Raw genomic sequence first — 17,194 nt, forward strand, 5'->3', positions numbered from 1 at the left:
CTTTTTCCAAGATCACAAAGAAAAGTTCCTGACATACAACCCAGTTAGAAGGACCAAGCCACCTTGGAAGTTCAAAAGCTGCTAGAAAAAAAACAGTCATCCAAGAAGTCCCACCAGACTAGATAGGATCTGGATTTTACTTAAGGTTTTTTTAGTGTCAAAAAAGACAGGGGACTGGAGAACAATTTTGGATATCAGCCTTCTGAACAAGTTTTTTCAGCAAACAAAATTCCAAATGGTCATGGTTCAGTCTATACTTTTCTTTCTAAAGGGCAATTATTGGATGTGCTCTATAGACCTTCAAAACACGTACTACCACATAAAAATGGATAGATGCTCCAGAACATATCTCTGCTTTTGGCTAGGAGACAGTCATTTCCAGTTTAGACTGCTGCCCTTTGGTCTTACCACAGCCCCTAGGGTGTTCACCAAATGCATGGCAGCAGTCACAGCTCACTTGATACTACACAGATTCCAGTTATTTCCTTACTTAGATGACTGGCTCCTCACCATGCCCACCAGGTGTCTACTGCTTCAAGCCACAAATTTCATCCTGCACCTTTTCAACTCTTTGGGCATCACAGTCAACAAAGAAAAATCCCAGCTGACTCTGACCCCAACACAAGACCTGGAGTTTATTAGAGTTTGCCTCATTACAGTTGCTTTTGTAGCTTCTCTCCCTCTTCACAGACTACAACAGATCCATCATATCCAAAGACAAAGTCCCCGCTTGTCTTGTCCTTCAAACTTTAGGGTCTATGACAGCAACCATTATCTTAGTATCTCTGGCAAGATTTCACATAGGGCTACTTAAATGGCTCTTAACAGCACAATGGTCCATCCTGTAACATCCGATGACCTGTCCTATACTAACAGCAAGTCACTGCAAGAAGGATCTATCCTGGTGGATGCAGTCAGAGGAAATTCTTCTGGGCTGTCCTTTTATCCCCTCTTAGCCCAAGGCCATAGTGACCACTAACATCTCCCAGAATGAAGAGGGGGCATTATCTTGGAAGGACAGTCCAAGGCACTTGGTCTCCACACAACACCAGTTTGCACATCAGTGTCCTGGAATTGAAGGCAGTGCTCTTAGTATTGCAAGCCTTTTAATCATCCTTCCCTCCCTGGACAGTTGCAATTCAGTCCGATAACCTGTCAGTGGGTTGGTGCATCAATAAACAGGGTGGAAACAGATCTTACCCTCTGTGTTGGGAAGCCCTCAGGATATGGCAATGGGAGATATCTTCCAATTGCTTTCTAGCTGCAGTGCATATCCAGGGGAATTCTAACATGATAGCAGACAACTTGAGCAGATGCATTCTCTTCCCTCATGAGTGGTCTCTCAATCCCAAGGTAGCGATGGAAATTTTTCATTGATGGGGCCAGCCTTGCTGTGACCTCTTTGATTCCCCAATGGACAATAAATGCAGCTGTTAATTTTCCCTAATCCCCCTTCAGGGGGAGTCCCCAAGAGATGCTCTCCTTCTTGACTGGCGCTCAGGACTTCTCTATTCCTTTGCCCCCTTTCCCCTCATTCCCCTATTCCTGAAGAAGGCCCAAAGGTCGAGAAGCAAAGTCATCCTCATTGCATGCTTTTGACCCCAACAGTTCTGGTTCCCTTTCTCTGGCCTCACCTGATTCACTATCCATGGATTTGGACCCAGTTCTAGACCTGTTGTCTCAACCACAGGGACTGGTACACCCCAACCTTCACAGTCTCAAGCTGACAGCTTGGTTCCTCCAATTCCATTAGTCAGTAGGCAGAATAAAATAGTTTCCCCAGTACAAAAAATTATTCTGGCTTTTCATAAACCATCCACTAGGAAACTCTGTCTTAGCAAATGGAAGATATTTTCATTTTGGGCCTGTAAGAATAATCTAGACCCCATTTTGGCACCTGTTGAAAAAGTCTTGTAATTTTTAGCTTCCCTTTTTGATTAAGGAGCTTCTGCTTCCACCATTAAAGTTCAATTAGCAGCCATTTCTAATTTCCACAATGGGTACGATGATCATTCTCTAATTCCACATCAATTATGCAAAGTTTTTCTTAAAGGTGCCTTACGTCTAAGGTCCCCTTTCAAGGACCCTACAGCCCCATGGGATCTGACCCTGGTTTTGCAATCTTTGGTACTTCCTCCACTTGAACCAGCAGTGACTTGCCATCTCAAATTTCTGTCATGGAAAACTATTTTTCCTAGTGGCCATTACTGCTGCCTGGAGAATTTCTGAGATTCAAGCATTATGTATGAAACCCCCATATCTGATTGTTCATAGGGATAGGGTTTCATTAAGAAAAAAAACCTTCCTTTCTCCCTAAGGTGGTTTCAGAATCTAATATAAATCAAACTATCGATTTGCCCATTTTCTTCCCAAATTTCTCCAATAAAAGTGAATATTGCTTGCATTTACTAGATGTTCACAGACAATTACATTTCTACCTCAACAAGACTGAAGAGCCTAGAAAATCGGACAACTTATTTGTTTCCTTTTTAGATTCAACTCTGGGAAAACCTGTCTCAAAAGGTACCTTGTCAAGCTGGTTAAGAGATTGTGTTACCCTTCATGTAGAATCCTAACAACCACAAGTCATCTGCACCTGTGAGAGAGCATTCCACTATCAATAGCCACATCAGCTGTTTTCCACTCCAAGGCCTCCATGGAAGAAATATGCACAGCCACTATATGGGCTACTCCACATACCTTTATCACTCATTACAAACTGGATATGGTCTACAGGGGAAGAGCATCCTTTGGCTCTGTGGTTCTCAGGAATATCCTTCCATAAGGCCACCCGGGACCTAAAGTAGCTGGAAACACTGTCCCATTAGTCAAGAATGAATGAAGATTGACAACATCAGAAAAAGAAGTTATGTACTCACCATAACGTTCCATCTGTGGTGTCGATCTTCAATCATTCTTGGCATCCCACCCTCCTTCTCCCTCCTGCAGATTTCCTGGAGGATCGAACACTTGTTCTGGGAACCAATAGGTTTAACCTTGGTCATGGCTTCTACCTTTTTATATTTGCTATTCTATCAAACTATTTAGCTGCAAACTCAATCTAAGGTAATGGAGAGAGGGGCATTGTGGGTAGAGTTACGGCTTGAGAGTATTTTGGCTGGCGCGAGCTGTATAGTAGTTGAGTTGGTTCTGAAGATCAGAACCGAGTCCCATTAGTCAAGAATAAATAAAGAATGATGGACAGCACAGATGGAGTGCTATGGTGAGTGCATAACTTCTTTTTTAAGGTATGATGAGCTATAGAAAACATTTTTTTATTTATCAACATTAACATTTTCCTCCTTCTTATGTGCTCCCTTTTCTATCCCATTTTTACTTTAAGCAAATTATACAACAACACCACATCCCCTAATGCCACACTGATCTCTTTAAAAAACTACTCCCTTTCTTGCAGATGTTTTTTGGGATCTGTGTCAGTTTATCAAAAAAACATATTGTCAAAACCCATATGGTCAAGACCATATGGTCAACAATGCAGTTAATCAAAAAACTGGCATAAATCCAGACAACACCCACCAACAACACAAACATTTTTTTGTAGAGAGCAAGCCCACCCCCACACTCCCAACACCCCCTGCTAATTATTTATACTAACTTCAAGATCACAATGCAGCAGGGAAAACGGCCAATTTCTCGATCCGCACAGATACTCAATCCCAGTCAGAATGAGTCAGCGAATGAAATTAGACCATATGGGTTTTGTCAATTTGATTCTAAGACCAATTGAAATAGATCCATTTTTTACTGGTAAACACTCCACAACATCAGCCACCCTCACCTCTTATTTCCTATCAACATAATACATGATTTGTCAGTGTAAGATTCCAATAGGCTTATATCAACCCAAGAACTCAACACACATTCTTCTTGCCCTACACACACAGGCTAATACTGTTCACATAAATTAGGAATTTTAGCACTGTAATACCTAATCTGAATAATCCATGTTCAAAGCCATTCTTCTGTATGTCCCCGTGAAATCCTTCATTCACAAATGTACTACCTAACTCAGAGGACACTGACATTGCATTCTCAGCTTAATACAATACTGTATTCACTCATACTTAAGAAAAAATAATTATAACCTTAATTGTACATACAAACCATCCTGAAACCCCACAGATTTAAGTTGTGCAACATAGCTGCATTATTAGCCCTATCATACATTTTCTTGATAGCTAAATAAATGAACAGACCCCTCAGTTTGCATTCCTTAATTCCATCAAAATTTGGAATCCCATTAGATCAGGGACAGTAATATTTATTTATTTTATATTTTATTTATTTTTATTTTGCATTTGTTGACCGGGCTAGTCCAGCTGGATATATGTCCATTTTCAGTGGAGGCCCGGGGAGAAAAGGTCCAATGATATTACAAATAATTCACAGAAACAGTCAATACAAGGTAAAAATTAATAACACATTGAGTCAAGACATGAGATATACATGCAGACAGGCATAGTCATAGCAGGAAATTACATAAACAAAGTTTAGTAGATATTTGCTATACAAATTCTAAAAATATAAGTATATAATATGGAAAAAGGTGAAAAAGTATTTTAAAAAATATATATATATTTTTTTATATATATATGTCTATAGGTTGTTGTGTGAGGAGGAATTAAGGAGGAAAGGAAAAAGAAAGGTTAATCTAGGTTGTTACAGGAACAAAGCCAGTGTTTATTGAGATGTGTTTTCAGCTGTTTTTAAAGAGTGGAAGACTAGACAAAGATGAAATATCAGATGGCAGTTTGTTCCACATTTTTCCAACAGAGTTAAAAAAAAGGCTGTCACCTGCAGAGTTATTGGGTATGGTAATATTAACCAGTAGTTTGTTTGAAGAACGTAGGTGTTTCAAGTTATTATAAGGCGTAATGGGGTTAGAGAGAATTGGTGTTTTAGAAGGCTGATATAGAATTTTGTGAGCAGTTAAGAGCTGTTGATAAATCAGCCTGTTAGGAAGTTCAAGCCAGCCTAGTTGTTTTAGGTTATGACAGTGATGGGTTCTGAAGAGGGATCCTGTGGCAAATCGAGCAATATTATGGTAAGATGTAGCAAGTTTCTTGAGGTTATTTTTAGAGAGATTGGTATAAATAGTGGAAGCATATAGAAGGGTAGAGATAAGGTGAGAACTAGCTAAGGTGATCCGAGCTTCAGGTGTAAGGAATGGTTTGATTCTATAAAGACTACAGAAAGTAAATTCTAAAGTGGACTGAGCACTAACAGTGAAATCCAGAAAAGTGAAACAAGCATTTTTTACATGTTACAAATCCCATCCACTGTCCAGGTGGGGAGCAGCATCTACCCTGCCTCTCCCTTACTAAAATATATTAACTCCATGATCATGATTCCATATCAAAACAGCAAATTACCATAACGTCGAGTTGCAAAACAGCGAATGATGAAAGTTTATATTCACGAACGTCCAGATTTGTGCAGATTTTCCCCTAGTAAGTAAACAATCAGCCAACAAAACTTAAAAAAACAAGCCGGAGCAAATAAAACCCGCCCAAATAGGGGGCTTCACCCCCCCCCAAATAAATATACTAATTCCAAGATCACACTACAGAGGAGAAAAGGGCAAAGTTCACCACATTGGCCAACCGACTCCTTTCGTAGTGAAAACTTATGACGATCTGTATGTTCATAAATATAAACTTTTGCCATTTCAGTCTTGCCATTTTGCAACTCGACATTTTGGCTTTTCAAGAATTTAAAGTAGATCCATGACCACATGCCTGTGGAGAGAAAAGCCAAATGCAATGGGGAAAAAGTATTTCACCACTCTGCTCAAGTGCCCCAAATTGCCTGGAAGCACCTGTTTTTAGAAGTAAATACAGCAGCAGCCCTGACTGCCCAATTTGGGTGCTTATAGAACTAATACTTGCAAACTTATCTCTTTTCAACTGCAGGCAGCACAGCCAATCAAAATGGTGCTTTACTGCAGCTAATTTGCATGCAACTGGCTGGCCTCTTCCGCTTTTCTTCTTCTCTTACTCGCTTAACATGAGGCAGCAGACCTGAGATGCATACTGTCTTCATTTAGGTCCGATTAGTATTCATATTAAGCAGAGCAGGTAGAGGAGCTAGTTATTTTTTGTTTGGAGTGAAGGAAAGACTGACCTGCTGAAGTTTTCAAGACTGGAGTGTCGAAGCCTCAGAAAAGAGCAATGAAAGTGTGTGGCTGCAGTGGATTCAGAGCAGGAGGGAATAGCCGTTGATGATCAGTGAACCATGGTCTGCTGGGGAAGAGACAATGTGGCATGGAAGTAAGATAATCACTCAATGGAGGTCTGAAGTAATGTAGAAGAGAAACTTCAGACGGGGTGGCGGATTGAGTATTTCTTTTTTTTTCTTCTTACGTTATTGCAGAGAACAACCAAGTTTTTTTTTTTCCTTTCTTGTCGAAGTTAAGAGAAGTAAATGCCTTGTTTATTTTATAGCTGTATCGGTCAGTTTCTGGAAGTTAACATTTCTGATTTTGCCTTACGTTTTTGTTCTTAATTGAAAGTCACTGTTAACTGTTAGTGCAAAGGAAAGTGAAGGACTAAGGTTTTTTTCCCCACTGAGTTACTTTGATTCCTTCCTCCTTCACTTGCTTACTGTAACTGAGCAAATTATTTAACCAGGCAGTGCTTCAAGCTTGTCCCTGAAGAAGTGATATTTTTATATAGTGAACTTACTGGAGAACAAATAAATGAAAACAGTTGCTAAATATCTCTCAAGTGCCTGGAATTTTGCAGATTGTACAGTTGTTTTTCTCACAGAAATAAACAAAATGTGTGGTTTTGTGGCATATCATTGAGGGTTGCAGTTAGTAAATAATGAGAACTGTTCTTAGTTTATAAGAGCAGCATTAAAATCTGACCCCCCCCCCAATTATATTTTTGGCTTTGTCCCTAATTCTTGAAGACTACAGCATATAGCTATCCAGAATTTAATTTTTGGTGTACTCTTCATAAAACTTGTGGTTTTCTAGTCAAGCCATTGAAGTTTGCAATCATTAAATAATGAAACACCTTTCAGCTTCACCATTCTTATCCTTCAGAAAATACATATGTTACTGCAAAGCTTGTTATTCTAGCAACCTTCTAACTCTATAAATATCTGCCCCTCCCTGACTTTTTTTTGTTTTTCTTTAATTATTGTTTGAAGTACTAATGTATGAAGCTGAATATGCATATTTTGTGCTAATTAGGTACCCCCTGATTGTCCCTGATTTTAGGGCCCCTTTGTCCATGATTTATTGCATCACACTGTTAAAGCCAATATGCTCAAACTGCAGTGGCAGGTCAAAATCAAGAATGCAACATAACATTTCTCTCACACAAAACACTTAAAACCCACACAATGCAATGTAGAACAAAAATACTAAAATTTCCAACCCTCAAAACATGCTTAAAACAGCTAGAGTTGCTCCTAGTGGAGTTCAGCATTTACGGACCCATCAAAACATCCACCAACAAAGTCACAGTCTTCCTCCAAATTTTCTTTTAGCAAAGACTAGTTATGTAAACTCTATCCTTGTGTGTTTATGTCTAATAATATTTTCTTTTAGCAAAGACTAATTATGTAACCTCTACCCTTGTGTGTTTATGTCTAATAATATTTTCTTTTAGCAAAGACTAGTTATGTAAACTCTACCCTTGTGTGTTTATGTGTAATAATATTTTCTTTTATCAAAGACTAGTTATGTAAACTCTACCCTTGTGTGTTTATGTCTAATATTTTCTTTTAGCAAAGACTAGTTATGTTAACTCTACCCTTGTGTGTTTATGTCTAATATTTTCTTTTAGCAAAGACTAGTTATGTAAACTCTACCCTTGTGTGTTTGTCTAATAATATTTTCTTTTAGCAAAGACTAGTTATGTAAACTCTACCCTTGTGTGTTTGTCTAATAATATTTTCTTTTAGCAAAGACTAGTTATGTAAACTCTACCCTTGTGTGTTTATGTCTAATAATATTTTCTTTTATCAAAGACTAGTTATGTTAACTCTACCCTTGTGCGTTTATGTCTAATAATATTTTCTTTTAGCAAAGACTAGTTATGTAACCAATACCCTGGTGTGTTTGTCTAATAATATTTTCTTTTATCAAAGACTAGTTATATAAACTCTACCCTTGTGTGTTTATGTCTAATAATATTTTCTTTTATCAAAGACTAGTTATGTTAACTCTACCCTTGTGCGTTTATGTCTAATAATATTTTCTTTTAGCAAAGACTAGTTATGTAACCTCTACCCTTGTGTGTTTGTCTAATAATATTTTCTTTTATCAAAGACTAGTTATGTAAACTCTACCCTTGTGTATTTATGTCTAATAATATTTTCTTTTAGCAAAGACTAGTTATGTTAACTCTACCCTTGTGTGTTTATGTCTAATAATATTTTCTTTTAGCAAAGACTAGTTATGTAACCTCTACCCTTGTGCGTTTATGTCTAATAATGTTCATTCTGTGCATGCTGCATCTTGTCCACCTCAGCCCTTCTGCCACCACTATACATAACAGTTTCATGTAAACATTCAGTAAGCTGATCAGTCTTGCAGTTCTTTAAGGAGTCTTATATCCAGGCTTAAAATGAATAATTTTATAACCGTCAGGTTCATACAGTCTGGCAAATTATTTATTTTCTTCTTTTTGATGCATTTAAATGCATGTGTCATTCTCATAAATATATGTTCATAAAAAATCTTATAAAACTCAATGGCAGTGCCATCTCCATTAAAGGCTATGCAAGCCCTTATTTCTAATACCCATCCTAAATTCAAGCATACATAAAAACTTCACTACTTTACCCCAATAAATGACAAAAGATCTGCATGAAAACATAAAATATCTTTATCATTTTTCCTGCTTAGATTCCATCACGCCCTCTGAATTTTAAATTTGTTCTTGCAATTTATTTATTTTTTATCAACTTTATTGCCAACTGTTTTATTACCAGCTGTTTTTTTTTCTTTTATCATTAGCTGCAACTGTTAATATTATAATCTGTGATGCAGTCATACCCATAGTTTTGTAATAGGGCTTGCAAAGGATACATACTGGGCTAGTTGTCACAACCATACCAAAGTACCGAAATTTGTATTTACTGGCAATTAACTATTTTTGTCAAAGGTGCAAAGACTATTACCCATTGAGCATAGTTAGATTGCTGATTATGGTTGTGTGATGCTACTTATCTATGTGTTAGTAGTGAAACTTTGTAATATGCTACATTATCTTCACTACATTTTGCTTGGCAGTTCCGGTAATAATATGGCTCAGTAGTTATATAATGCTTCTTGAAGATAAAATTGGTCACATTATGTTAGCAACTGATCAGTGAGAAAAAAAATCTCCATTTGTGTAATTTTAGCAAATAATCATTGAGAACATTTTTAATTGGTGCCATAATATAGTCACTGTTCCATTTGACATAACTTATTAAATTGTATCTGGAAGTACCCATAAGCACCTAATCTGTACCTTATGTCCCTACTATATGTTTCATTGAATGTCCAGTAGAATAGCAGATGATCTTCCAGGATAGGCAATAAGAACAAAAAAGGTAAAAAATTAGGCTACCTTTAGATATCTGCATGTCAAACTAAGATAGATAATCATAACCCTCATCTTCCTACAGAAGAATTTACAAGGATCTGTTGATATTTTAATTTTAGCTATTTTCAGAGAAATAAAGTAGATGTTAAGTACTTTCCCTTGACTGTATGACAGTTTCTTAAGTTTTATGAAATGAACAGCATTTTTCCATCCTGAGTTTGCTAGCGTTTACAGTTATGGATCTCCATACTTCTCAAACTATTATTATAATTCCCTCATACAGAACTAATGCTACCCATGGTCTCACCACGAATCCCTTTAGTATGTAGGCCTCTACATTTGGAATGAGTGTGTTAGGAAGACAACTTAGAACATGTGATAGATGTAGATTCTCCAGAAGAATTGTATGTGGGGTGATTATGCTGCTTAGGCTGGTGTGCTGTGAAATGTCTAGTATACCTCATTGCTCACGAACATACACTGATCCATGTGCAGTGTGCCATTGCTTAAGTGCATGTTCACACATTAGTGATATAAGATGTATATGGTTCCTTTCTACTGATGAATGGCCAGACATGACCATTGCGGCTTTTTTGTAAAAAAAGAGATATGGTCCTTGGCCAAACCCTCAGATGAAGCCAAATTCTGCTAGTTGAGATGGACACTGTGCCCCTGTGGCAGAAGGTCAGCTAAAATTATTATAAGTAACTAATTTTCCAAACTGCTTAGATACTACTTTTGCTAGGAGACTACCATTCACCATTATTCTCTGCATTATGCTCCAACTAAATGCATATCTAACAAACTTTAATAATGTGGGAAAACTGTCAGGGATATCATTCTCTTTCACAGCATAATATTATTGTTGATTGAGAATGTTAACAGTCTTTTTTTCTGCTGTTTTTACTCATCCCTTTTAGGTTCTAACTTGGGAGAAACTTGGACAATCAAAAGAAGAATTTCTGAAGACAAATAGCCCTCTTATTGCTTCAGCAGCAAAAGTGCTACTGATACTGACAGAAACAGCAGCAGGATCTACATTTGTTTACCACCAAATATTATTTTCTGAGTGGCTAGGGAAGACAATCTTGATTGCTGTGTTCCGTAACCCCTGGCCCTTGCTTCGAACAGCACTGAGAGCTATGCTTGGTGAGTTTTAAATTTTGTGTTAGTAATGTACATATTACAGATCAAATGTAAGTTGTTCCTTATTTTCAAAGCTTATATTTTTGCAGTCAGAATATCTTTCATTAAAGATAAATAAAGGCTAGTTTGCCTTTTTGCAATTGCTGTGCTGTTTTTGCCTGTGGCTTGTTGCTGCTATTAATTATATGTGTGTGTGTGTGTGTGTGTGTGTGTGTGTGTGTGTGTGTGTGTGTGTGTGTGTGTGTGTGTGTGTTTATAAAAACCCATCTAATTAACCATGTCATCTTGCTTCTGCTAAGTGCATGTCCATCACTCCTTTTATTCAGCCTAAAATAGGTTGATATGAAATTACATTATGTGCCTTTTAAACATTAGATCTCTTTTTCTTTCTGTCTTTCACATAAACAAACATGCACACAAATGAGGGTAAAATATATTTAAAAAAAATTTAAAAAACAAGTGTGTGTGTGTGTGTGTGTGTGTGTGTGTGTGTGTGTGTGCGTGGGTGTGTGTGTGTGCGTGCGCACGTGTGTGCGCATGTGTGTGCGTGAGAGAGAGAGAGAGAGAGTAATATCGATCAAGCCTTGCCTTGGCAGCAGCAGCAGCATTAGTTAGGATTCCGTACCTCTCAACCTCAGAACTAGAATTCTGGAGAAAGACACATTAACGGGGAAACAAAGCAACAAAAATAGGTATGCATTTTAAATATTGCTCTTATACACTTAGAAAGTTGCTAGACTAATAGGGTTCAGGTAGTTTGCATTTTTGAAGCAGAGGCATGTGTGTTGGAGAGACCGAGTGAATGAGATGACTATTGGCAGCAGCAGCAGTAAAGAGTTTTGCATACATCTGGGCCTTTCTGCTGAAGAAATCTGGATAAGGCCTAAAATAAAGGGGGAACAAAGGCTCTAAAATGGAAACAGATTTTATTTATTCCTCTTATAAAATTACAAAGTTGCTTAAGTAAAGGATTTGTGTTAGCATGTATTTTCTGAAGGAAATAAAATTCTGAAACTCAAATGTATACCAGTAACTTCAAACTCAAATGACTGCCAATGAACCAAATGATTTAGGAGTAAGGGACCAAAAAATAAAGTAAATACGTGGTTATTTTTTTAAAGTGTTATATTTTGGCTGGAAAATGCTTCCTACAACACCATTAACATATGCTACTGCAAGTTTGAAACGTTAGGCGCAGGAACTATTTTACATCAAAAATATATTAAAAAAATATAGTAATAAAAAAAGTAAGTAAAACACAACAATCTTACAGAGAGCCCATTCTCTAAGAGCAATAATGCTTGACAGGGTGTTTGTCATTGTGTAACTAACACCCTTCCAGTGGTGTAGAAGACCTCTGCCTGCAGCATCAGGCCTCATAACATCCCTAGGCAGGAGTTAATTACACATTAACACACACCCTGTTGGGCATTATTGCTTGCGTAACACTGTTGACTAGACACTCACTAGCAAATCATCATTCAAAAACTACTTTAGTCATCACTGCTTATGAATGACCCCTCATACATAACGATCACACATTTGAGTTAAAAGGGAACACAGTATGGTGAAGTGTGACCAGACTTCCAAGAAAATATCACCTTAGATGTCCTTCCTTGGATCAGTGTTGTAGTATTACTAACAGATGGGATATTCACCAAGAATAGCCATATATCCAGCCAGTATAACAAAGCCTAGGCACCTTCGTCTTGCACAGTATGATCAAATCTCAAGAAAGCTAGCAGGTACATAAAGTATATAGGGGTGCAAATTACCTCCAAACTTTTCTACCACCAGCCCAAGCACTAAGCCCGTGATTCAACTTTGGTCTGTCAATCTTATGATGTTTGACATCTTCTATTGCTTTTGGTAGATAAGCATTACTTTTCTTCCTTTTTTGTGACTAGAATATTTTATTTCATGTCATCTAAGAGGGAAAACATGAGTGTAGGAGGGAAATATCCTATAGGGACAAGCAAAAGTGTGTTTATTTTGCCATGATCTAGTTATAATTATAAAAAATTGCTTTATCTGCCAATCTTTTGCCTCTAAGAACCATATGAGCTATATATCTTCTATAAAAAAATTATCTAAAGAACCAAAAGCTAAAGGAACTCTTTCTGGGTAAAATGGCTTCCAAATCTTCCCATTCTGACTTCCCTCTTCTGCCAGAAAAGAAGCTAAAGCAGTCTAAGCCTGAAGTCTTGGCTTTCTAGTGGGACCCAGACATCTCCACTGTGCCTCTTGATGATTCTTTGGTCCGTCCAGGTTTTTTGTTTGCTGCCTTGTATCATGATCCTGTCAGAGGCTGATATGGCATGGCCTTCTTACATGTCCATCCCAACTGACTAGACGTCTGCTTTGGGCTGGAAGAGAGGACCTTGGCTAGTTATATCAGAGGGACCCAAAGGTATTCCTCAAATTCTTGTAAGGGAAGAAGTCCCTAGCTCCCTTTTGAAGTATGTCAGGGTTGGAGTGAGAACATTTTGTGTGAGCAGAATTCCCCTGCCAAAAAGAAGTACAAGACTAAGCATACCTCTTCCTCTTTACAGCTTACCAAAGATACACAGATGGACTGGTATGATTTCTCCTAGGGATTTTTCAAAGCCACTATCTCCCTTAAACCCCATCCAGTTATTTTCTTCTGCTTATGCTATTTCTTCTGCTCTGAGGAGGCATAAAAAGGCCTCCTCTGGGATGATGACTCTGAAACTGATTTTTACTCTTGGTTTGGAATCTGAAGAGGAAGACCCCATGGTCCCTGATTCTCCACTGAATAACTGTCTTTTGGAGACACAGATTTAAAAATTATACAGCATTTTCTGTGTGAAGGAAAGCAAGTGTCAGACATTCTAAAATTACAATGATGTTCCCATAAACCTTCTGCCATTCCTCTTGTTTTGGAGACCTTACAAGATATCTTTACTACTGTTTTTCTTAACCCAGAATCCCTACTCCTGCCCCTAAGAAGCCTGAGAGAATTTATAAAGTCCATAAATTCCAAATGTTTTTGTGCAAACACCCACCCTGATGTTGTTTCTTTAATATCTGATTAACATTCCAAGCTGCTTTTTCACCTCTGAGTTTTTTTTCTCTGTAGTAGCTAGGCACTCCATTAAATTTAGTTATGATGCACTAATATTTCTAGCTGAGTACAAACTTTTGGACTTCCCTCTGAGCAAAGAACACTCTTTTGGAACAGCTACCTTTTCAAAATGTACAGAAGAAAGGAAAGATGATGCAGTATTTCAAGTAAGTCTTATTTTCTTCTGTACCAAAGTTTGAGTTTGAGACTGCCTTCCAAAATTGGCCTCTTTTTTCACAAAAACCTTCTCAAAAAGGTCCTCAAAAATAAATTCTAAGGCAAGTCTCTGCAGGACTTTAAGGGGTATAAACCTTCTTTTATTTATTTATTGACATTTGTTTACCACGAAAGTCCAACTGGGCACAGGTGCCCTTTTCAATGGAGGCCCAGGGAGAAAAGCTCCAAGTATCATATTTAATGCAATCAATATTTACAGTAACACATTTTGTAATACAGTTTCAGTGAATACATAGCATAATAGTCAGTATAATAAAATCTGTATTGATATTTACAAGTGTTAAATTTACAAACCTTGTACTGAGACTTTACAGATAGAAGAATAGTGAATAAGATAGGAGAGTGTAAATTAAGAAATACAGTTGAGTGAGGTATTAGAGGAGATAAGCAGGTTTGAGTGTTAACAGAGAAGTAGTGATAGACTAGTAATTTGGTTGTGCTAACTAAAAGTAGATAAAGTAGTTTAAGAAGTATGTATTAGAAGGGGATAAGCAGGTTAAGTAATTTAGTGCTTTAAAGGGAGGCATTAGAAAGGTGATGAAGTGTGGTGTTAGAGAGCTATGTTCCAGATGAGGAGCAGGGACAAAGACATGAGGCAGAAAGGGAGTCTTCTAGCAATGGTTTGAAAAGATGAAGGTATGTGATAGACCTGACTGATATAGGAATTATATTCCAAGTTGCAACTACATTATTGGAATACAAACTAACCCCAGCAGCCCTTTGTGGTTTGCACATGGTAAGTACTTATTTATTATTTGACCAAAGGGGACAATTTGGATGATAGTATGGGAGTAGGGTTCTAATTGCTGGGCAGGCTGATGGGGTATGGATGATTTTTTGGGTTATGGCTCACTGAGTATAAGATAGGTGGTGAGGAAGCTCAAGACAGTTAAATGGTTTTAGTGCTAAACAGTGGTGGGTCATGTAAGGTTTGTTGCAAGTGGATCTGGCAACTTTATTATAGCACTGTTCAAGTTTAGAACTAAGTGAGGTTTGTATGTTCATCATGGTAGGGGCTCCATATAGGAGAGAAGGTAAGAGGTAAGTGGTAGCTAGATTTTCCTGACAAGCCAGCCTCCTTATGACTATCCTCCTATGTCTCCCACCTGTCTCCACCTTGGCCTTCCTTGTATCCCTCTTTCAAAAAAGCTATTCATGTCTCTTCTTGTTTGGGAAGACAAATAGGTTCTGTTCATCATTCAAAAAGATCACAGGATGTATTGGCTTTTCCTCCTGTTTAATTATGCATGTTCTGCTCTCTCCAAAATAGGTCCCCTTGATTCAATCTATTCTTCAGGACCTGTTTTTTCAGTGAACAATAGATTTGGTTCTCTTTCACCTGCAAGGAAAAGTCTTTTATTCCAGACTATTTCTTGTTCCCAGGAAGGAGGACAAGTGAAACCCCATTCTAGATATGTCCTTTCGCAACACATTTCAAAAGGTATCATGCTTCTAAATGCTGAGATTTCAGTCCTCTTTTTCCATTCATCCTTCCTCAGGCTTTTATTGTGACACTGGATATAAAGGGTGCATACCTGCACATTCACATTCACCTAGATTGCAGGAAATATTTGCGAGGTTACACCTTACTATTTCACTTTCATTTTTATTTTGCTTTGCCCTTTGTCTTTCCACTACCCATGGGTATTCACGAAGTGCCTTTCTATCATTGCTTTTTGAAAGCTTTAGGGGATTCACATTCAAATTCATCCTTTTCCTGAATTATATCTTGATTCAGGCTCCTTCAAAGGATAAACTTCTGGAGAATTTGCACTTCCCAATAGATCTCTTACACTGTCTGTGATTCGTCTTGATCTGCAAAAATGTCTCGTATGCTTCCGTCCTAGGATTTGGTGTTCTATGGATGTAAGCTTAATACTCTTACCACTGACTTCTTTTCTTCCTTCCTCCAGACTAAGATCAGTTCTTGGCAAGCTATCTTCAGTCCCTTCTCCCTTTGGATTTGACCTCAGCAAGAGATAGTTTGAGAGCCCTGGGGTATATGACATCAACAGTTCTTAGGATACCTTATGCTAGACTCCATGTGAGGAAGATTTAGTCATATCTCATGTCAGTTTGGATTCAGCACGGCCACTTCATTAAGCTTCCTATTTCCTCTCATCCTTCATCAAGAAGGAATTTCTATGGTGGATCAACCAGATTCAATCAATCCAGGTATGCCCTTTCTGGTTCCTTCCTCTTGCCAAGAGTTTTACATGGATGCCTCAAACCTGGCATGGGAGCATGTTCCAAGAACATAAAGATCCAGGGTTCTTGGTCAAACAGAGAAGGCAAGGGCCACATAAATGCCAAGGGAATGAAGACTCTTATTCTGACACTTCAGTCCTTTAAATATCTTTAGACTATACCTCTCAACCATTCCGAATTCCTCAGTAAATACCAGTTTTGAGGGAAAAATATTGGGGTGCCAGGAATTCCCGAGTGGCCCCACTAATTTCTAAATTTCCCAAGTTTTTTTTTTTTTTTTTGAATTTGTTCCTGACGTCATCATGTTCAGGGTGTGTGCTATGACATCAGCTTCATGAGACAATATTTAATTTAACTTGCAGCAGCTGAGTCGGACCAGTCCACGTGTGCACATCTTTCTCCACCAGGTAAGGCAAAAAAAGACTTAATTCTGTTTACCGATCTTATGGCTGCATTGATTTCTATTACTTTTCTTATGTGGAGAGAGAAACAGCTTTACATGCGAGAGAAACAGAAATGGCATTGCAATGTGAGAAACATCACGGCTGCTCTGTTGAACTTAATATGTTGTACTTAATGTGGGCTCGATTATGTGGAGAGATCATGGCAGTCTGCATAGGTATGGGTAAGGTAATTCTGTTAAAGAGAGAAACTGTGTGTGTGTGTGTGTGTGTGTGTGTGTGTGTGTGTGTGTGTGTGTGTGTGTGTGTGTGTGTGTGTGTGTGTGTGTGCGTGTGTGTGCGTGTGTGTGTGTGTGTGTGTGTGTGTGTGTGTGTGTGTGTGTGTGTGTGTGTGTAAAATGCCCCAGTTAGGTATAGGTATAGTTATGACTGGTGGGAGTTAAGTCCATAGTTCTCAACTGTCCAAAGTTTTACAGAATTCCTGGAATGTTTGGCTCATACTTTTGTTCTGTTTCTCTTAAAATTTGTTGTTTTCTGGCAAATCAATGAGA

At 38.0% G+C, this 17,194-nt stretch overlaps 1 protein-coding gene across 1 annotated transcript in view; it reads left to right on the top strand.

The window, feature by feature from the left end:
- Positions 1–17,194, top strand: part of LOC122797090 — a 2,479,517-nt gene that overhangs the window by 718,085 nt on the left and 1,744,238 nt on the right. Inside the window, exon 4 of the mRNA XM_044065883.1 lies at positions 10,487–10,715. Coding sequence (XP_043921818.1) covers positions 10,487–10,715 — 229 coding nt within the window. The remainder of the gene's footprint in view (positions 1–10,486; positions 10,716–17,194) is intronic.

The sequence above is a fragment of the Protopterus annectens genome, chromosome 3.part0 (assembly GCF_019279795.1).
Source record: "Protopterus annectens isolate FY-2018-M chromosome 3.part0, PAN1.0, whole genome shotgun sequence".
Lineage (NCBI taxonomy): Eukaryota > Metazoa > Chordata > Ceratodontiformes > Protopteridae > Protopterus > Protopterus annectens.